The sequence below is a fragment of the Tiliqua scincoides genome, chromosome 1 (assembly GCF_035046505.1).
Source record: "Tiliqua scincoides isolate rTilSci1 chromosome 1, rTilSci1.hap2, whole genome shotgun sequence".
NCBI classification, from domain to species: Eukaryota; Metazoa; Chordata; class Lepidosauria; order Squamata; family Scincidae; genus Tiliqua; species Tiliqua scincoides.
This window is the reverse complement of record NC_089821.1, coordinates 282,795,377-282,818,452: the sequence shown is the minus strand read 5'-3', so window position 1 is coordinate 282,818,452 and position 23,076 is coordinate 282,795,377. Positions and strand designations below refer to the sequence as shown.

The 23,076-nt window shown below is 44.3% G+C and overlaps 1 protein-coding gene across 1 annotated transcript in view; it reads right to left on the bottom strand.

The window, feature by feature from the left end:
- Positions 1 to 3,353: 3,353 nt before the first annotated feature.
- Positions 3,354 to 23,076, bottom strand: part of VSX2 (visual system homeobox 2) — a 31,738-nt gene continuing 12,015 nt past the window's right edge. The window contains exons 4-5 of the mRNA XM_066626979.1: positions 6,263 to 6,443; positions 3,354 to 3,685 (exon numbers count right to left, since the gene is read on the bottom strand). Of these exons, the coding sequence (XP_066483076.1) occupies positions 3,354 to 3,685; positions 6,263 to 6,443 (513 nt within the window). The remainder of the gene's footprint in view (positions 3,686 to 6,262; positions 6,444 to 23,076) is intronic.

Below are 23,076 nucleotides of genomic sequence, written 5' to 3'. Positions count from 1 at the left end.
TGAAGGATCTTCTTCATTCACACTGTCCCTATGAATAAAACACAATGTCTTGCACTTCCAGCTTTAAGGAAATTGTGCGATGAGCAAGGTAAAAAAGGGGGGTGATATGCTTCTTTCTCAAGCATGCGGGAAGTGAATTATCACAGCCTGGAGGGAGGCAGCAGGCTTCGGGTGAAGCACATACCAAATTCACAACCCCCTCAGACCCCTCACGGTCTGCTACTGATGCAACCTGCTTCAGATCACCTCATGGTCAGGCCAGCAGTGACTGATCCCCCTGTAAAACTAGTTGCTGACCAGGGCACTAGGAAAAGAAAAAAGTAATTTTGAAATTCTAAATCACAATACTTTCACACCTCTAGCAAGACGTGCCTTTCTTCTGTAAGTTTGTGTTTGGTGTTATTTTTAATCATGAAGTGACAAGCGTTGTTAAATTAATTCCAAGATGCTGTCTCTCCTGTAGTTTGACAATGCTGAGTGGGTTTCACTTGTGCACCTACAAACTACTTGGAAAATAAGGCCTTTTTGCTGCCAGGTCTCATCATGCTATAAGAACCCAAAATTCAGATACCACACTGAGAACCAACCTGAAATGTTGGACATTTACTACTTCCTTGGGGCTCCTTGGGGCTCCCTTGGGGCTTCCTTGCGATACAAGGACATCTGCAATAGGGATCTGAAGGCCTTAGGGATGGACCTCAACAAGTGGGAAACCGTGGCCTCAGAGCGGCCCGCTTGGAGGCAGGCTGTGCAGCATGGCCTTTCCCAGTTTGAAGAGACACTTTGCCAACAGTCTGAGGCTAAGAGGCAAAGAAGGAAGGCCCACAGCCAGGGAGACAGACCAGGGACAGACTGCACTTGCTCCCGGTGTGGAAGGGATTGTCACTCCCGGATTGGCCTTTTCAGCCACACTAGACGCTGTGCCAGAACCACCTTTCAGAGCGCGATACCATAGTCTTTCGAGACTGAAGGTTGCCAATACAATGGGGCTCCTACACTGAGTACTTTGTAGGTTGCTTTGTTTTTTATTTCTCTGCTTTCCCTCCCAAGCTTGCATGTTGCTCCACCTCCAAATGCTTGGAGTTTATTATTTGTAGAATTTATATCCCACCTTTTTCCCACACTGTAAGGGATTCAGACCATATAGACTTGTATGAACAATACACCAGTAAGAGACATCCCACTTTCCATTCAGGCTCCTTTGGTGCACAATTGAATGGGTTCTGCCCATCTTTAGTTCTGTTTTATTCTGATTTATATCTTTACAGAAAATGGCACAAAAATCACAGGTTTCAAATGACTAGAAGTTGTTACAACTTTGTATCTTAAACACCTCAAATACCAACTTTTCTTACCATATGTACATTATTTACACACCATGGGCTACCATCTAACACGCCAAAGAACCAGGAACAAAGACCAAAAGGGATGATGTGGGAAGAGAAGATCAATTATAAACAAATAAAATAGCAATTTCAGATAAAAACAGCTCTTGGAAACAAGGACAGGAAAGGGAACATGAGGTGAGACAAGTTTGTCCTAGGGTCTTCACAGGAGAAGAACAGACAGGCAATGTTATTGTAGAACCAAAGGGATTTCCTATGACAGTTTGTGCATGACTTCATGTCAGAATCTGTAATTTAGTTGTATATGAGCATCAATAGATATGTGAATGCTCCCTTTAACTCTTGAACAGTAGGCTATCCATAAGTGCTTTATTTCACATTACTTACATTAAATAAATTGTTTAGTCAATATTTTAACTGCACAGGACCAGGACATGTGAAGTGCAACAAGCAGTCTGCCTTATATAGGCTGATTCACCCACCCATCCTTATCATATGATGACAGTCACATCCAACAGATAAGGATGTGCATGAGTGAAAAAGCCAACGCAGATTAAACATGAATGATATAACTTTTACATGTCCTTAAACACAATGCACTACAATGGAGGCCATTTGCACATTCATCTGGAAAAAAATCAAGTGCTGAGTGATGTATCTAAGACTTCTAGGATTTAAAAAAAACAAATAAAAAACTTAAGCTCCTCCTCCTCTGCAGAAATGTGACTATGTAGGGACAAGTTGGTTTTTCTCAATTTCTTGACTTTCATTTGAACCTTTGAAATCATGAAACATGTCTAGGATACACTCCAGAGCACCGGCCTGAGCTTAATATGAGGCTGGGATCACAGTGGCAATGCCCTGAAACTGGTTATCATCCCTGGAAATTGAATATAAGTAATAGAAGAGCATATACAGAGCACATTTCCCTCATCACTAATTAAATCTGCCAGATCCTACAAACCTGGGACATGGGGTGGGAGGGGGCAAAGCATTCAGATCAGAGAACATGACACTTAAGCAACCCTGAGTCCTGACTCTGTTCTTTTTAATAATTAAGTGCTCCTTTTCATTCCAGAACAATCTGGGACTCCCTTAGGAAAAATACATATCAAACATTTAAGCCATCATTAGAGTCAACACAAAGTTAAAAGTAACTGTTTCCCCTGGAGCAAGCTGGTCTAAAGGGAAAAATAATATAGCCACTCAAAGACAGTAGACCAAGGGATGCTGCAGTCTGAGGGCCATAAACAAGCCACAACAGAGGCATATTTAAAATTGATAATTCACATTGCACTGGAAGGGTGCCTGGGCCTCTTTCATCAACAGTAGTTCTGATATTGCAGTGAGAAAGAGACTCTCTCTGAGGTAGGGTTGCCACCTGGCCAGTTTTTAATTTGTCCTGACTTTTGGCAGTGGCTTCTCTTTCATTTTATTTTTTTCCTTTTTTGTTTTATTAAAACTAAGTGCTAGGCAAAGGGCAGTTTAAAATGCGAATATATTTACATAAATTAACATATAAAACCAAAGGAAGCTCTTCTATGGGAAAGCTAACAATCTGACAAGGAGAAAGACTCACTTCCAACAATGTACAATAAAATGACATAAATACTCCTTTTAAGGGTGAGGTGAGACTGGGACAACAAAGAATGAATGAAGAGAGAGGAAAGACCCAACATTGGTTTTAGTGGCTGGTGTTGAGGAAGTCAAAAGTCCTAGCTAGCTTAATTTTCCTCTTGAATTAAGATGGTGATGATGACCCCCTTGAAATGGGGGAGATAGCAGAGCAAGAGTGCTCCTGAGGGTAGGGACAGCAGGGAATCGGTCTCTGACACACCTGAAAGAATGTGTGGCCTGAGCCTGTGGCTTCCTGAAATGCACAGAGACCAAGTAGGGCCTCCCTCCATGTGTGTAGGGGCTACAAGAGGGACCCTGTTAGTCTGAGAGGAGGTTGTCGGCCCAAGAGAGTCTTTGAAGAGATGGCTGATTTCCCACTACCCTTTCTCTTTAAATCAGCTTCTCTTCCTCTTGTGATAAATCTGATTTTTCCATTTGCCGTTCATCCTCTGCTGTGGCTGCCTCTTCCTCTTTCTCTGGCTTCCTGATTGGGGCTGGAGGGTCTCCAGGGATGGTCCCTAGGACTTTGGTGCTGTGCTCCTGAGCTTTGGCCCTGAGGGCAGCAATGCTGTTCTCTCTCAGTTCCTCCTGGGAAATGGTGGTTTTGGAATCTGGGCTCCTTTCTTCCTTGTCACTCTTGTCAAGCTTGGGCAGGGCCTGGCGCTCCACTTCCGGCTTCCTTCCCGCCTCAGCCGCTGCCTCCAGAGATTTTTTGTGCATCCCTAAAAAGAATTGTTGGTATTCGGGTTTAGAAAAGCGCCTGGGCATGGGAAAGCCATCTTGAACTGAAAACAGTAAAGATAAAGAGAGGCCAGAATTAAGGAAAAGCAGAAAGCCTTGCTTCAAACAGCAGTCACACAGAGAGCCCACTGCACTGGGCCCTGTATGAGGGGGGACCTCAGGCCAGTTCTCTAACAGAGAAAGGCCAGATGTGGATGAGAAATTGGGGCCAATGCTGAACTGAGGTTACACCTGAACCATAACTCTGGTGTCAGGCCTGTGCATTCTCAACAAGATGGGGGCAAGGGAAACTTGTCAAGAAGGAATTGTCCCCAGCTAGGGACAACAGCTGAGCTGGGAAGGGGAATTTACACTTTTGAAGGCATGGTTTTGAGAAGTGCACAAAGACTGCTGTTTCAGAAGACGCAGTCTAAAGCGGCAGGAACTATCTACTTTGGAAGCCTAGTATTTTAGTAAAAGATGAGAGCAGACAAACCCAGAAACACGCACCCACAACACGAGCAGGCCATACAATTCTCTGCTGGCAAAGACAAAATGGGTACGTGCCTCATACAACAACTCTTGATTGTGAACAAGGCCCCAGGAAGGGAAATGTGTTTTCACCCACAGGGCTGGAAAGAAGTAAACTTCTGCTTTCTTCTCACAGACACATCCCAGCCCCTCTGCCTCTCTGTCCCTTTTATTTCTGAGTTTCATGCAGACAAATGTGTGAAGCAGCACATTTTTAAGAGGCCAAAAGTTAACTTTTTTGAGAGCATTAGTCTGGAAATGCAGAAAAGAAGAGCCAAGCAAAGAGCAGGAGCATAAGAGGAAATCTGCTAATTCCATAGTGAAGACCAGCACTGTAGTTTACGTGGTTTCAGAAACTAGACAAATTCACAGAGGACAGGTCTATCGATAGCTATTAACCATGGTAACTAAATGCAACCTCCACAACCACAGGCAGTGTCTCTTTGACTGTAAGTTGTTGAGGAAAAACAACAGGGTACTTTCAAGACCCGCTTGCTAACTTTCCAGAAGCATCTGTCCACATCTATTGGCAACAGAATGCTGAACTAGTGGGACTTTTGGTCTTATCTGCCCCCTTCTCCATCAAGATTGACCAAGGCAGAAGGCTCTTGACAGCAGTAAGCCTGACTATAAATACCAGGCACATTATAGTTGTCAAACAAAATCTTAGGGCTGCTTCAAAACTGACAAAATTCCTCCTTGGGAAGTGCTTCTTTGGAGGAAATGGCAAGCAACTAGCATGTAGATCATCATTCTGGCACATGTTTCACTGAGCGTATGAAAGTAGAAAAACCAGTCTCTCAGCATGTGTAGCCTGTGTGAACATGAAGCAAAATACATGCCTGCCTGACTGTCATATGTATGATGATCTATATATCAGTTGCATGCTAGTTCCAGTATGGAATAATGCTGTTTCTGTTCAGAAATTTTGTTAGGAGAGGACTGTAACTCAGTAATAGAGTGTATGCTTTGCATGCAGAAAAGCCCAGGTTCAACCTCTGGCAGCTTCAATCTTGTGCCAAAACTGAAACAGCCCTTACTTACTTCCCCACACCAATGTATCTGGCAGGTAATTCAGCTGGGCATTTCTTAGGCAGCAGCACTCAAGGTTCTGTTGCACAGCAGGGTCAATAACTTTTGAGAAGCTTTTGGAGCTTCCTCCATTACCCTCCATATGACTTGATTTCCCCTAGGAGCAGGGTCAGGTCACACACACTGGTCTTTGGAAAAAAAACAATAATGGCAATACTTATTTAAGAAATAAGCATTGCCATGATTGTTTTTTCCAAAGATCAGTGCACACTTTACACTTGCTTTGGGGATACTACTGCAACATTTAGAATAGCTTATCAGATAGTTTACTACCATCGCATCCCAAAAGATAAGCATGCCAATCTATAGTAATAGAGACAACCAAATATCATCTGGCACCTTAAAGAACAACACAATTATTGTGCCATGATCCACAGATTTACTTCCTACTACAGAACCTATTATATTTCCACTTCATGTACCTATTGAAGTAGATCCTTGGCAAGGAACAGACAGACTATAATATATTTGTTATTCTTTAAGGAGCCACATCTGTTTTTATCATAGTATCAAAAGGCTCAATCTTTAGCTAACACAACATCTGCAGGAGCATGAAAATTCCTAACATGGTATCTATGTGGTAAGCTGCTCCCACTGTTGAGAACGTAGAACTCAACCACAGGGAGACTGTTTTTGCAGCATCACTGTGGGAGTACAAGATAAGCCACAGACCTAAGAATAAGGGACCTGAAAGAGCTTGTGTTCTGTTGGGTTTTAACACAGCTTTCTTTCTAAAATAATATACTATTGGCAGGTGTCCTGGAGTCTGACCCTAGGGAACAGAATCCCTAGATTCTAAAGGCAAAGTGTAGGCAAACTCCAGACCTGTAGGAAAAACTGGGTTCTCACCTATTAACTTTCCTAGTTCAATTACTTTATTTTCCTCAGTCCCCTAAGGACCTGCCGGAAAAACTGGCTAGACAAGATAGATTCCATGCTCAAGGTTGATCTCTTACCCAACAGCCAAGGAGCGCAGGATTCCATTATGCCATCCTTGGCCGATTTGAGGATGGATTCCGGCAGTGGGATGGAGTGACGTACCATTGCACCATACAGACCATATTCTGCCATTACACTGCTCCTGCCCCAGCATTTCTCCCTCTTCCGCCATTTGGCCCTTCGATTCTGAAACCAAACCTGCAAAGAGAATCATTGTTAAATTGAGCCAGAACAGTTCTGCCATATGACTGCTGCACGCTAATTAATGGATTAAGAATAATGTAAATGTGAAATTGAACATTTGCTTTTCTCATACATTACTTGGCACATGATAGTCTGCATATTTCAGCACACATGGAAGAATGCACCTGTGCCACTCAAGGAACTTGGCCCCCTTTGTTCCTTTATCATTCTTGTCAAGCTTGGGCAGGGCCTAGCACACCACCTCCAGCTTCCTTCCCACCTCAGCTGCTAAGGGATTTCTTATAAAACAGATTATACAGGGCTATACAGATGGACATAAGCAGATCTTGGCTTGTGTTTTAGAATTATTGATTAGGTATAGGTAAAATTGAGTAGACCAAAGAACAGAAGGCTTTTGGTCCAAGTTTGGCTCAGAGCTCTGACCCAAACAAGACCTTGGTGACTGACAACTATAGTAAAGATCACTGAATCCCAAGGGCCAGAAGCTGGAAACTACAGATAGCAAAGATAGGGATTTAACAACTGGAAGGAGAGCTGGTACTTTCAAAAGGAGAAATACGGGACCTTGGGAATGCAGTAAATGGTTTTAGGAATGCAAAAGCACTAACAAAAGGATGGGGGGGGGAATGAAAGATCCTGGAAAGCCATAAGTGGTCAGGCATAAATGCCCAAGATATAAAGCTCCTATAGTCATGTGAGCACTTGCTCTTCTTCTACTTTGATCCTCTGCAGAATCAGGATAAGATGGGAGACAATCCTGAAGACTAGTTAAGTTAACCAATTGGAAAGGAAAGGTTTTCTGTAACAGGGTTTAGATAAGAAACATGTGGTGGATTATATTTTTTTTCAAGACTGTAACCTTTTATCCTGCACTGAGATTATTTTACTCTGTGTGTGTTTGGCACATCTTAATAAAGACTTTAATAAAGACTTTAAAAGCACTGTACCCAGCTTTGTTCTGGTTCAAAATCATTGTGCACTGTACTTCTTAGATCCTAAGGGGGAAAAGGCAAATGGGATTTTCTTTTTCTGGTCTAAATAAGATCTCAAATCACCTGTTTTTATAACATTAGGATTCCAGGCTCAACCTCCTCTATACATTATTTATTCTGACGCTGCATCTGCTACCACTACTATTAGTGAAGCAAGAGTGTGGGGAGTCTACTGTACTCCCTTTCTCATTGCAACATATGGGGCTGAGTTGAGATGTGTTTAACATGGCAAAGGTGGGGACAGGCAGGGAATACTTCCCTCCCTCTTGTATGCAACCAACCCAGTTAGTAGAAAAAGAGAGGCCTAAACCGGGCCCTGATGAGAGCAAGATGAATTATTCCTGTTGGCGCATCTCAGCCTGTCCTTGTCTCAGGAAGCTATTCCAGAGACAGAAGGCATTTTACTATTCGCAGTCCAGCTTGTTTTCCACTCCTCTGCTTGGCCAGGAACAGAGTGCAACCCACAGAGCAAGGACATGCCCATGCACATGCAATAGTATGACACAACTGTGCTCCTGCAAAATTTTCTGTGGTTGTGGTGACTTCAGAAAGTACTGCCATCACAAGTCACATAGTTCCTAGGATTTCATCTGCAACACCATTTCTCACAATGCATTTCATCATGTGATCTCTGCATGTGACAGTGTTTTACTGAAGCAATAGTTACAGGTTAAGCATCACAGGCATTGAGCAATGTGATGACATGTGAATTCAATTCAAACAGAATATTTCTTTAATAGAGCAATGAAGGATCTGAGTGATCAAGTGATGTACATTATTAAAAATATTTCTGTGCCACTTTTCAACACAATGTAAAATGTATTTGTCTACCTAGAAATAACATGCAAAATATCCTTTCATTTTATACACCAGCGCAATACACAGGCTTGCATCCCTGCAAAAGTAAAACATATCACTGTGATGCAGGTAGTATTTGCTTGTATTGAAAGCCTTTCATTAGCCAATGACACATTGCTGATGCATTGATACATACTAAAATAAAATGTATTTACTTTACATAAAAGCAAAAGGAAAGATATGCAAGTCAAATACAGTCATGACATTGGAACATTAGTTTTTTACAATATTCATTACTTTGAAAAAGCAAAGTACAGAAGATTTGAGATCTGGGCTCCTGCCTGGACTTGGAGACCAGGTCTACCAGCCGGGTAGACCTGGATTCCTGATTGAGCTTATAACCTCTGTGGCTATTTGCTGGGTGGATAAACCTGGGCTCCCTCCTGGACTTCAAATCCAGGCCTACCTGCTGTGTAGACTTGGGGTCCTGCTTGTGCTTACTGCCTCTGTGGACATTTGCTGGGCGGCTAGACCTGGGCTCCCACCTGGACTTGGAGCCCAGGTCTACCTGCTGGGTATACCTGGGTTCCCAATTGAGCTTATAGCGTCTGTGGCTATTTGCTGGGCAGGTGGAGCTGGGCTCCCACTTGGAGTCCAGGTCTACCTGCTTGGGTAGACTTGGGCTCCGGATTTAGCTTATAGCCTATATAAGAACATACAAAGAGCCCCGCTGGATCAGGCCAAAGGCCCATCCAGTCCAGCTTCCTGTATCTCACAGTGGCCCATCAAATGCTTCAGGGAGCACAAAAGACAGCAAGACAAAACCTGCATTCTGCTGCCCTCCCCTGCATCTGGCATTCTGAGGTAATCTATTTCAAAAATCAGGAGCTCACGCATACCTATCACGAGTGATTCGTAACCCATGATGGGCTTTTCCTCCAGAAATTTGTCCAATCCCCTCTTAAAGGCATCTAGGTAAGATGCCATCACCACTTCCTATGGCACAGAGTTCCACAGACTAATTACGCACTGAGTAAAGAAATATTTTCTTTTATCTGTCCTAACTCTTTCAACACTCAATTTTAGTGGATGTCCCTGGTTATGGTGTTATGTGATAGGGAAAAGAATATCTCTCTCTATCCACTCCATCCATCCCCTACATAATTTTGTATGTCTCAGTCATGCCCTCCCTCAGGCCTCTGTGGCTATTTGCTGGACTTGGAGCCCATATCTCCCTGCTTGGGTAGACCTGTGCTCTAGATTGAGCTCTGTGGCTATTTGCTGGGTGGTTAGACCCGGGCTCCCATTCCAACCAATCTCCTCGCCACCCACCTATTGGGTGTTTCCCTGATAAGCCGATTTTGCTCTCCATTCTGGTGGGTGCCCTTCCCTGCTGGCAGGACAGTTGGGGGGTTATGCACCCATGGCCTCCCACAGATCTGCCCCTGCTTTTTACTTTTACCTTTTTACCTTTTACCTTTTTACCTTTTTACCTTACTTTTACCTTTTTACCACTTAAGTTCTTGGTTCTCTTTAGCTCAAATGCTTTCCATACTTTCTCCACCAGAAAAAGGGCCTCCCCAGTCCCCAAGCAGCAGCCATTAATTTTAAAAATATATATGAAAGGCAAAAACCCCACCATGAAGTCTCCAAACAGAAACGTTTCTCCCTGCACCTCCACAGCAGTATTATTGGCAACCTTCAGTCTCGAAAGACTATGGTATCGCGCTCTGAAAGGTGGTTCTGGCACAGCGTCTAGTATGGCTGAAAAGGCCAATCCAGGAGTGACAATCCCTTCCACACCAGGAGCAAGTGCAGTCTGTCCCTGGTCTGTCTCCCTGGCTATGGGCCTTCCTTCTTTGCCTCTTAGCCTCAGACTGTTGGCCAAGTGTCTCTTCAAACTGGGAAAGGCCATGCTGCACAGCCTGCCTCCAAGCAGGCCGCTCAGAGGCCAGGGTTTCCCACTTGTTGAGGTCCACTCCTAAGGCCTTCAGATCCCTCTTGCAGATGTCCTTGTATCACAGCTGTGGTCTACCTGTAGGGCGCTTTCCTTGCACGAGTTCTCCATAGAGGAGATCCTTTGGGATTCGGCCATCATCCATTCTCACGACATGACCAAGCCAACACAGGCGTCTCTGTTTCAGCAGTGCATACATGCTAGGGATTCCAGCACATTCCAGGACTGTGTTGTTAAGAACTTTGTCCTGCCAGGTGATGCCGAGAATGTTTCGGAGGCAGCGCATGTGGAAAGCGTTCAGTTTCCTCTCCTGTTGTGAGCGGAGAGTCCATGACTGGCTGCAGTACAGAAGTGTACTCAGGACGCAAGCTCTGTAGACCTGGATCTTGGTATGTTCCGTCAGCTTCTTGTTGGACCAGACTCTCTTTGTGAGTCTGGAAAACGTGGTAGCTGCTTTACCGACGCGTTTGTTTAGCTCGCAGTACCTTGCAGTAATTCCACAGCAGTACCTTGCAGTAATTAGCATGTTCCACAGTAGAAGAAATAGCACCCTCCCCATCCCCCCTGCCAGTACAAGTAGAAATCTCTCCCTACCTTCCTTGTAGCTTCTCTTGACCAGACCAGCTCTCCATGTGCTCTGGATAGGGGCAGGATGACCTGAGGTCATAACTTCCAAGGAGCCCTCTAGGACCCTGTTTTACTCACTCTACACACATGCACTCTCTCTCTCCCCCTCCCATTCCTGCCAGAAGCACCAAGCCCTCTTTTCTCCTGTGCATGAAAAAGGTTGCAGAAGTGGCTTCAAATCATGCCCAACTGACTAGACAGAAAGAGGACAGGGTTGGAAAAAATTCTAGAGGGGGCAAACTGCTGGTGGGGGGGAACCCCTCCTGGCCCCCCCCCCCCCGCAGCTACAGCTCTGGCTGGCTGTGGTACTCATATGGATAAATTAATTCTGCTCATGATCCAAGATGCTCTTTTAATTCCTCCACTATTCTAGCCCTGAGAATTGTATTCAAAAGATGCTTCAGTGCTGAGCCCTGGACCAAAAAAGTCTTTTCTTTTTTTTTTAATGATGCACTCCCTTCCCCCTTCTGCTTAACAAACTCTGTGAACTACAGTACCTCATTTCTAACAAAAAACACACAAATAACATCAGAGAAGGAACTTGAACATCACCTCCAAACCCCTGCTTTTCAGTGGCATCAGTTCACACATTCTGTGGCCAGTAACTGAGCAATCAAGTGATTAGAAATTGATGTCTATGTTTCAGCCAGACTGCTCTTTCCTCCACAAGGCACATACATTAGCTCCAAACTAGTAACAGCTGTTGTGGCCCACAGGCAGGATCTGGTCCCCAATGAAACCCCCAGTGACTCTGCCCAAGCGTAATCAAGGCATGGAAATATTATTACCAGGGGGCCTAGAGCAAATGCACCTCCCCACTGCTTCAGATTGCGCATGCATTTCCACTTTCCTGTGGCAGTGGCAGTGCCCTGTCCGTGTGTCTCATGGTTCAGTAGAAGACTATAATTAATTTCCTATTACTCTCTGGGCTAGTGGCTTCTGGATCTCTTGTCAGGGATTTTCTCTTTCATTATTTAAGTGGTGTTACAGAGAGAGAGAGAGAGAGAGAGAGATATGCTGGAGTGGAACACAAGAAAGGCTTCTGGAGGTCGAAGCAGTGCAGGTCAGTGCAGTGGAGAGACTACCAGGCGTGCCCAGACCTTTAACCATCGTGTAGAAGAGGGAATTTGGGCAGGTGCAGCTCAACATGGAAGGGTCTAAAAAGCTGCACGATGGTTAAAGGTCTGGGCGCGCTGGCACCCCACCTTCTGACCCCCGTTGAAGCCCAGGCACCCCCACCCACCGGCAGGAGAGGGCCGCGGCAGAGGCGAGCCTGCCAGGCAGAAATCTATTAGCGCACTTGCTCCTTCCCCTTCCCGAGGCATCAGCTTGGAGATGAAAAATTGCTGGCGCGCTATTCAGGAGGAGGCAAAGGAAGCGCCGGCCCCAGGGGCAGCCCGGCCTGATTGAAAAATAAGTTAATTTCAGTTTGAATCGATGGGCCTCAGGCACTGAAATATCACGGGAAATTAAAGCGGCTGTTCCCCGGGGATCGGCGCCATTGACCCGCGCTAATTAATGCCGCGGTGGTGCGGAAGTCGTCCGCTCGCTCCTGCACCAGGCAGGCGCCCCCCCCCCGCTCACGCCACCAGCTTTTTCTCATTTAACTAATTAGGCTGGAAAATGGGGTGTTAATTTGTTTCGGATCCTTTTTTCCAAGCCCCCCCCCCCCCTTTCGAGGGAAAGCAGCCGCCGCGGTCCCTGGCGGGAGGGAAATGAATGGCGGGGCTCGCTGGCAGATGGATGCTCGAGGGTCACTCCGCAATCTTCTCCGACTTGATTGCTTGATTAGGTCGTTAGCACATTAAAAAAAAAAAATTGCTGGCCGTCTGGCGCTGGCCTGATGAGTGGGATGAGGCGGGAATCGCCTGGGTAATTTATCTTTTGATACGGCAAAGAATTTGATTTCAATCTGCGGCTAGATGGAGGCGCCTTTGACACCTGTTCAACGCGAGAGCGCTGACAGCTTAACCCTCTGATGACTCCGCTGGGCGGGGTGGGGGCTCACACGCAAAGGACAGGGGCAGGGCAGCGCAAGGGGAATCCTAGCAGGCAGAGTGTCTCCTATCACAACGAGAGCAATGTTTCTCAACCGGTGGTACTCCTACCACCAGTGGTACCTGAGGTGGCGTCCGGTGGTATTCGCAGGACCCTCAGACCTCTGCGGCCTAGTAGTGAGACCAGCAAGGCAAAATGACAAGCAGCAGTAGGAGGCTCAGCTCAGGGGGCAGAGCTCCAGCAAGCTCAAAAAGCCCTCCCCACCCCCACCCCGTTTCTTACAGGTGTTTGTTGCATTGCATCTGGCCTCCCAGTTTGGAAGTAACTTCTGATGGTAGTTCCAATAGGTGGACTGTGCAAAGCGGGGGACAAAGATTGAGGAACAGTGAACTAGAGGTGAGATAACTGCCTGTGCCCCACTTGAGGTCAATGTAGGAAGGATGTGCACAATGCTCCTCCAACTGCCTTTCCTTAGGAGTCTTTGCTTCTTAGTAAGACTGCAATCCTACACTCACTTACGTGAGCATAAGCCCTATTCAATGCCACTTATTCTGGGTGGACATATACAGTAGGACTGGGCTGTAAGTATTCTTCTGAACACAGCCTGAAAAAGCACAGCCTACCAAAAGTTATAGCCAAAAAAAACCAGAGTGGGTGGCATGGTGGTACACTGCCCGTGTGCTGCCCCGCTCACTTCATGGGAGGAGGTCCATCATGCGAGTGACACACTGGCCTCCCTCACCAGGTGACACAAACCCTAGAGACATCACTGCTTCTTCCAATTGTTTTGGTCTTTCTTCTCTGCAGGAATTAGCTGAGAAGCTTTGATTCCTTCTCATTACAGAATTATCAAAACTTTCAGCCAATTACTGCTGAAGTTGCCAGGAGGTGTTAGGCTATTTTCAGCCAATCACATAAATCCAGTGAGCCTGTCATTGGGATTATAACCAACAGCACTGAGCAGATGCTCCTTGGATATCACTTCCTTCCAATCCACTGGCTGACCTCAGGAGAGCCACAGCCCCAACTGATCTACTCGAATCTGCGACACCTAAATCAGTGGCACAAATCTGCGCAGCCCAGGACTGACCCGGGCCGCCCAGTTATGGGCTCCAATCCAGCATAAGTGCTGGATCCTAGCTCTGCCTCCTACTCCCCCCTGGGAACACCTGCCACCCACCTCCCCTGCCCTGAAATGCCTCCCTCCCACCTCCTCTCCACCCTCCCCATGCCCCCCCAACTCCTACACTGGCCAAGCTTGACTGACACAAACTCACCCAGTCCAGGCCCATGTTGGGGAGGCTGGCACATATCCGTGCGCCAGCCAATCTCCCTCAAGAGTGATACAAAAGTGCTTTACGGCACTTTTGCAACACTCTTCAGCTGGCGCAAGGGACTTGTGCCAGCCAAAGAGGTGCTTAGGATTGTGCCCCAAGTGTCAGACATGTCATTTCCTCAATTCCTTTTTATCCTCACAAAAACCATACAAGTTAAGCTGTGAGAAGTGACTGGCCTATGTGATGTAGCTATATCTGATGTGTTTAATATTTATTTCTTAATAGATAAAAACACCTGAGTGTTCAAGTGTAACTTTGTGCAGTTCTGTCCTACAGTTGCCATCCCTCTGGGAATCAGCACTCATTTCCAGAAGATTATTCTATGAGTCATGCAAGTATGTTCTCACATTTATTTTGCAGGAAAGACTGTCTATGAGAACCACGGAAACTGGTATTGAGTATAGAGAATAATAATAGTATTTATATAATGCTTCTGTGTGCTCAAAAGTACTTCACTCAATGGTATGATTTCATTAACTTCAGGGTGCCTAATTTAATTTATAAAAATGCAACTACACAAGGGATAAGTATCAGATCTAGAGTGCAATCTGAAGATTTCCCTTGTGCCAGCCCAGGAAGGTCACAAACATGCCATAAAACACATTTGCACCTCCTCAAGTGTCAGCTGGGCTGGCATGAGGATGTGTGCTGTGATGGAGGGAGGGAGGTTAGCACCGCCAGCGTGGGGGTCTGGGGTGTGTGTGCAGAGGAGACATTTCGGTGCAGGGGGAGATGGGTGGTGGGCAGGCCTGTGGGTGGGAGACAGGAGAACGGGGGTGGGGCAAGATCTGGCACTTGTACCAGATCTTGACCCTGTTCCTGGGCAGCCTGGAGCCTCCTCATCAAGTAGCACACATCCGAGTAGACCATTGGGGCTGCTGCAGTGCAACACGGGGTAAAGGAAACGTTTTCCCTTGCCTTGGGCTGTACTGGTTTTGGCCCCAAACTTGTGCTGGATACAACATAGGCCTGCTGGCCTGCCTGCTTACCACTGCACTCTAAAATTCATGAAGGAGGCTTAGGCAGACACCAAAAAAATGTTAGGCCAGTGACAGATGATAGTTTTTCAGAGAGCTGAAAATAGTTTGAGACACAGGCTTCAGTTCCATGTTGTATGTTACTATTTTTTTCCCCCCACAGTTACATCCTATCAAGTAGAAGATTCAGGTTTGGAAAATAAAAACACAGAAACATTCAAAACTGTTAACCAAAGGCAAGAGTGAGATGAATGCTTGGACCCTAAGAAGCAATCCCTCTTTCAGATTGATTTGAACTCTCTGAAGGAAATGATCAACCATCTCCAACTCTAGTTTCTTCTGTCCTTCTCATTCCCTTCTTTTATGGTCAGTGATATTTTTACTCCTGCATGCTTACTGAAAACAATTATCACTTACTGAACAGATTATCATTTACCATATTATGCATGAACATAAGAACAGCGCTGCTGGATCAGGCTATAGGCCTATCTAGTCCAGCTCCCTGTATCTCACAGCGGCCCACCAAATGCCCCAGGGAGCACACCAGATAACAAGAGACCTGCATCCTGGTGCCCTCCCTTGCATCTGACATAGCCCATTTCTAAAATCAGGAGGTTGCACATACACATCATGGCTTGCAACCCATGATAGATTTTTCCTCCAGAAGTTTGTCCAATCCCCTTTTAAAGCCCGATCTAGGCCTGATCATCACTACATCTAGGTCCGATCATCACTACATCCTGTGGCAAGGAGTTCCACAGACCAACACAGACAACATGCAATCTCTTAATAAGCTATCTGTCAGTTGATGAGGAAAATTTTACCCCACAGATATGTGGTAGAAACCTAGAAACCTGAGGAACTGGCACATGGCAACTAACTTTATAACTCAGCAAAATGAACTAAGACCATCTTCTGAGAAAGAGCATTTTTGGTTGTGGTGTCCTGCCTCTAGAATGACTTTTCCAAGGGGGGCTGCCTGGCATTGATCTTTAAATGTTTTTGGTGCCTGACAAAGGCCTTTTTTATTTTCCCTAGCCTCTTTAAAATTTTTGACAGATCATATTTTTATTGATCTGTCAAATTGATCAATCTGATATTGATTTTATTGATTTATAGTTTTATACCTTCTGTGTCACTGTTATAACTGATTATTTTTAACACTTTGTATTTGTTAGCCACTCTGAGAGCACTTATTGCAGTAATAAAATCCCAATCCTACGTGTGTCTACTCAGATGTAAGTAAGTCCTATTATAGTCAATAGTGCTTACTCCCAAGTAAGTGTGGATAGGATTGCAGCCTAAAATATCGTTACCAAGTGATTACATACAAACCATAAAATTGCCATTAGATAAATATTTGTATTTCTATGCTTCCTTTCTCTCACATATCCACACATGCAAATTTTCACAGACATACATGTAAGCATATCACTAATGCAGCTACTTGTCTTGATATACATTTGCATTTACATTATGATGCAACCCACTGAACTGGTTAAATTCCATTGGGATTGCACATCTCTATCAGCTGCCAAATGTTGCTATATCCAAAAGGACAGCCAGGTTAGTCTGTTGCAAAAAAAAAAAAATGGCAACATGTCTTGTGGTACCTGAAACTCTATAACATTTTTTAGCTTATCATGGACTATAACCTACTTCATCAGATCCCTGCATGTGATAGAGTGCACTGTTGCCCATAAAAGCTCACAATAGATAAAATTCTTTGTCTTTACCATATCACAGGACTATTTGTAACTGTTGCATGTGATGGAGCTGCATTGGAGCCATGAAGTTTAAAGCTCCCCAAAAACCTCTCATATTGTTTGTGTGGTGTAGTCAAACTAATTTGGAACAGATGAAGGAATATTTACATTACAAGAGTTGGTGCAAAAATGCTTTCATGGATGAAAACACGAAACACCAGACATACCTTCACTCAGCCCACCCCATCAGTTTTGTTCCCTGTTCCACTGATTTCATCTTGACTTTCATGCAACTCTTCCTCTTAACCACTAGGTGGCTCTAGGCAATGAGAGTTCACATATGCATACTGTACAGTACTTCACTTTCCCATTAATGTGGAAACCTGGAGAAGCACCATCTCTATCCAAAGAAAAATACTACAAAATGGATCAGATATGTCCTGTTGCTTGCCTTTGTTCAACAGAAATGCCTCTTATATTTAACAGGAACCTGAATGTGTGTGACATCATACCGGTTTGCCTTCTCCTTGAACTTAAGCTACTAGTTAAGTCTGTAAATGTAGATGAAGACTACTCATAAGGGTGGAGAATGCAGTTTGCTCCTATATCTCTCTCTCAGTCCAAGACAGACATGCAGGGAAGCTGTCAGTAGTCTTCTCAGTCCTTTTAATGTTGTCTCTTAATTTATGAACACAGGCACTTCCACCCAGCTCCTAAATTCTTAAGTTTTGATCATGAATATTATTTTCCTTTTCTACGACTAACAGCATGACCTATGGCTATAATCCTATACACACTTTCCTGGGAATAGGTTCCATTGAGCTAAAGGAGGCTTACTTTTGAAGAGTCATGCTTAGAATTGCTCTGTAACTGACTTAGTAGCAAGTTTCACTTGGCATCTCTGGCCTGACAGTTCAGCAGCAAATATCCAACAGTAAACTTTATAGAAGTTTACTTGCTTTGCAGTTTTAAAATGCACCACTAGAGGGCCACAAGCATGCATACTCATGCACACATTCCGATATAATGCAAAAAGACATTGTATTTCACAACTACGCTTTCTTTTGAACCACATAATGAAGTTATGGATTCCAGCAAGCTTGGAGACTGATCTGCACCTCTTTCTTCACACCACAGATCCTTTGGCAACCTCTGTCTATTCTGACTGTACATTAAATTATCTCCCCAAATGAATCTCCAGTCCCAAGGTATGATAAATATACGTCATTAATCTAAGGTTACCAGTTTTGTTTTGTTTTTCATCTGAGGGCTCCTGTGCCTTTAACAGCTTCATTAAATGAGGATATTCATTAGGGGAAACTTTACCCCCATCACTGCAGCTCCATGCCAGGAAGCTCTGCATCTATTTATTTCAGATTTGCATGCAGATGCCAAAGGCACAAAAGCCCTGCAAAAACAGTGACAACCTTATACCAATTTCTCTGTTATTCAGACAAATTAGGAAATATATTCCTTTTTTATGGAGAGCTAGTAGCTTATAAGACTGCTGAAATGATTTTTTTTTAAGTTAAGAAAAAGGAAATGCACAAAAGAGCTAGTGCATTCAACCAGGCAGTTGTCTTCTTGACATGGTGAAGTATATTTGTTAAGAGCACAAGCTATGAGCCAGGGAACATGTGATTTCAGTCTCAGTTCAGCAGTAAGACAAGCCTCCCTCTCTCAGTCTCCATATGCTCCTTAAATTCAGGAACATTATTACTGTCCTGGTGGTATTTGTAAGAAAGATTGAAACAATGCACAGTATGTGAAGCTCTTTGAGAAAGCACTGTATAAATGCTGTTGGTCTTTGGTATTCTTCTGTTAGTTGATGTTCTAAAACTTCATCTCTCATCAGTGATTTCATCTGCTATCTCCTAGTGATGTCCTCTTAACTCACTTCTCTGTCCTAACATTTCCAGTCATCTGGATATCTAGGGGTGAATCTGCATAGTGGCTTTTTAGACAATCGGATGTTGTCAAAGACACCTCTGACCAGTGCAGTCCATACTTGCTGGTGACTTTAGCACAACTTCCTCTTGCCCAAGCACACTACTCCAGCATTACTGCAGACCAGGCAGTTTACCTTACAGACAAGGTTCATGTTTGTGGAACAGGAAAAGAATGTCTGTTTATTTGCAAGCATCTGCATTATCCTCTTTGTGCGCTACAGGCTTTGTGATAATGTGCCAGACTAATAGCACATGAAGCTGTGGGACACATATCTTAAACTCTTTCTGAGTTTTGCTATGAAAGTAAAATGTGATGAAAGCAGAACTTCAAGTATGTTCAGCTACATATCATGACAGATGCCACTACAACTGGCTGATGAATTCTTAAGCCCTTCAGACTCCACACTTTGGTCCTTCCTGTTCTTCACCTAATGTTCTGTTGCTTTGTCCTTTGCATTATTTCTAAACCTTGTTTACTCTTCTCATATATAAAAAATCTTGGTAATTTTCTCTTTCATCTATGTCAGCCACACCTCCTTTAATCAAAAGGAACAAGATCTTATAAAAAACAGGGTGCATTGGGTCCCAATACAGGAGCTGACAGTTTTTCTACAGATGCTTCTGTGTGAAATCCACAATATCTCAGGAGTTTAAATATACAAAATGTGGTTTTTACATTACAGGAAACTTTTTTTTCTGAAGTAGTTCAAAGTATTTTGAGTTACAGTGGCCTGTTGGTGAGCCTTTCTCGATATAACTTATTCAGTACTGCAGTGTAAGGACTTCGTTATTTAATACAACATGTGAACCTATATTTATCAAATATTGGAAAATATTAATTTAGCTTGGGCATTGTCTTCAGCTAGTGCCCAGTGTGAAAATTTCTGGTTCTCAGGTCTGTTACAGAAAGCTGCAAAGCTCTTAAAAGCCATGAAGTTCTTTACGGCTGCCTATTCAAATGCAGTGTCAAGGTTATTCGTACTGTTTATGGTTACATGACTTTCTATAACTCTGTAAAAGGGATATGAAGTTAAACAAGCATAGTAACACATGGTCTGCATAGCTGATAGCATTGCCCTTGCTGCTTGCCAGAAGCCAGCACAGGAATGTTATTAGTACAAGGAAGAAGGATCACCTTGCAGGGTAGAAAAAAAGAAACTTCCTTACTACTCTACTGATTGCAAGTTCTTCCTTTATTTCCTAGATAAAATAATTGCCAGCTAAGCAATGTCTGGTGTAGCCTGAGGAGTACTATAGAATGGCAAGAGAGGCTCAATAGAATAGGTATCTTCTACAGAACACAGAACTACTTTTGGGTTTCCTAGAATCATCCTTCCTTCTGCCACACATAGCTTATGGGCCCCTTTCTACTCACATCCATAACGGACTATTGTTTTGAACTATTTTTTCAGTGTCTTGATTATAGCCACTAGTGCAGTGGTACTTTTCCAGCCAGTGGCTCCCTTGACCTGTTGACATGGCTCCCTTGACATGGCTGTTGGCCATGACTTCCCATCATGTTCCTGAGGGTTGGAAGTGACATCATTAAACAAGAAGTGGCCAGAAATATTAACTATATTAATATTAATTATATTAATCGTATCATTAATTAAATACAGATCTTAAAAAAATATTATTAATACACAGCAATATACATGCTTTATAAATGATCAGCTGCTGATCACTGTTGGAGACAGGATGCTGGAGTAGGTAGATTTTGTCTGGTCCAGGAAGACTCATGTTTTCAACTTTGTAAGCATACCAATACAATTGTTTTATCAAATGAACTTTGTGAACAATTTGACCCCAATCCAACTAGTCATTTCTTCCATTCTCCTTGGATAGGATTGAACCCTTTATTAATTAAATTAAATTTTTCCAGCAGCTGGTGGGGAAAACAAAAATAGACCATGAAAATATATCAGAGCTGATAAGGGTTTGGTTAGGAAGCTGATTTGTCTCCTATACTAGGAGGTGCACAGCCCAATCCTACGCATGCCTACTCAGAAGTAAGTCCCATTAGAGTCAATGGGGCTTACTCCCAGGAAAGTGTGGATAGGATTGGGCTGGCAATCATTTCATCAATGGCTGATAAGTATTCCCTTCAAACAGCAAGATTCATCACTTTAAAAATACAGCCTCTCCTCTTCAGTCAAACAACAAGATTAATAAATCACTTTAAAAACCGTTCCCTTTTTCTGCTCTTGGTGAAGTAAAGTGTGTGCTTCTCTCCCCCCCCCCCCTTTGCCAACTGCATGGAAACAACTTTAAGACCCCTGGGAAGTGTTTTATTTGGGGAGGGGGAGGAAAGCAGGAAGGTTTGGAGATTGAAAGGGGGGAGTGGAAGAGGGAGGGGGTTGAAAAGAGAGATTTCACTTTGATGAGAAGTGATCCCAGGCTGGGAACTAGGAACCAACCAGACAAGGATCAAGGAGGGTTTCTTTCTGATGGTCAGCAAGGACAAGGACTGCAAAATGAGCATGCTCGTTACTTGCCAGATGGGGGTTGGAGTCAAAGAGCTTTGGAAACAACATGCAGCAAACACAGAAGGCGGCAGCCTTGGAGTAGAGGGAGAAGAGGGCGAGGCGGCAGCAGCCACTCTCACAGACAGTCTCGGAGGCAGCAGCTGAGCAACTCCTGTTTCTTCTGTTTTAAAAAAAAAGCACAGAAGACAGGCTTGTATTCTGCCCAGGGGTGTGACTGTATCGCTGCAGTCTCCCTAAGGAGTCACGCCTCACAGTTTGAATAACACTGCACTAGTGTAATTTATTGCTGTCGGAGGCCGTGCTTCATTTAGGCCTCTGTTAACTTAAAACTGAATTTCTTGTTCTTTTTCAGTGGCATCACTAAGGTTGGTGTCACCCAGTGTGGGACAAAATAGGATGGGGGGGAGGGTGGCACTGGCCGGAAAAGTCTACAGGTCCCAGGTCTACTAGGTCTACTTGCTAGGTAGTCCTGGCCTACAGGTCAACCTGGCCTCCATCTTTCACTCTGCAGTTCCCCTCCTTTGGTGTCACCCCTCCCCCCACGGTGTCTCCCAGTGCAGTCCACACCTCTCTAGTGATGCCACTGTTTGGTTGATTCTCTGTCTGTTTTTCCTGCTACAGTTTGTTCCTCTGAACACTTTTTCCACTTCTCCCAATCTTTTTCCTCTTCATAGCCTGAAAACAATTAAATGGTTAATGTTGACAAGGAAGTATCATGACTCCATTGGAGCTAATACTCACCTTAACAAAACCAAGGCAGAAAACGACAATTTGGCTATGAAGATGCCTTCACAGACTCCAGCCAACATCACTTATCTGTTTTTTCATATTCTACACTGAGACCATTGAAGAAGGTATAGCTAATGAACACAGTTAGGGTCTGAAAAAGCTCATCTCCTCCCCTCTCTGGTGTGATCTAAGGTGAGGTCTAGGGAAGCAAAACACATCTGACAAATAGAAGATTGATGTGTTTCCCCTAGTCATGTCAGACAATAGTACAGCAGCACACTGTGGTACAGACTGCAAGAGGATGAAAAAAGCAAGTCCACCTCCTAGCCAATCAAGACACAGATAAATTGAAGGTGAGATGATGAGGAAGGTATTTGCATCTCCTCTGCCAATGTCTGCCTACCTCAGACTTCTAGAAGCATTTATGTATTATTTTCCTTATTATAAGGAGAACTACAGCCCCATCCTAAGCTTCCCGGTGTCTGCTGGAGCAGCAGTGCCAAAGTAGCTACCACTGTATCCAGTGGGCACTGGAGTCTCCTTTCATCCCCATCCCCCAGGGAAAGCCCCAAGTCTGCATCAGATATTTTGCCAATGCAGACTTGATACTCCATGCTGGGCTTTTCAGACATGGAGTTCATGATATGGCAGAGACTCTCTCTCCCACCCTGGTTCCTCCTCCCATCCCACCCCCTCCCCCCAGTGGCTACACTGCTGCCTGGCAGTGCACTTACTCCTGGTGGTGGCGCATCCTCCTCCTGTCAGTGCTGGGCCAAGTGCATGGCTGGTGCAGGCCCAACCCCAGCACTCTCTACTCACCGAGTGCCATAAACGTGCTTTATGGCATGTTTATGGCACCCAGCACCAGTGCTGGGGCTCAGTGCCAACACTGGAAGTATTTAGGATTAGGCCCTTAGTGAACCTGATTTACAGTTAATTCCCTAAATTGATCCCCAGTCTAAAAAAACCTTACTTGGAACTAACATAATCTACAGACATAAATAACCAACAAGTCTCTAACTTGTCAAGCAAAAAGAAAAAGAATGGATGGTAGAGAAGTAGCAAATTAGA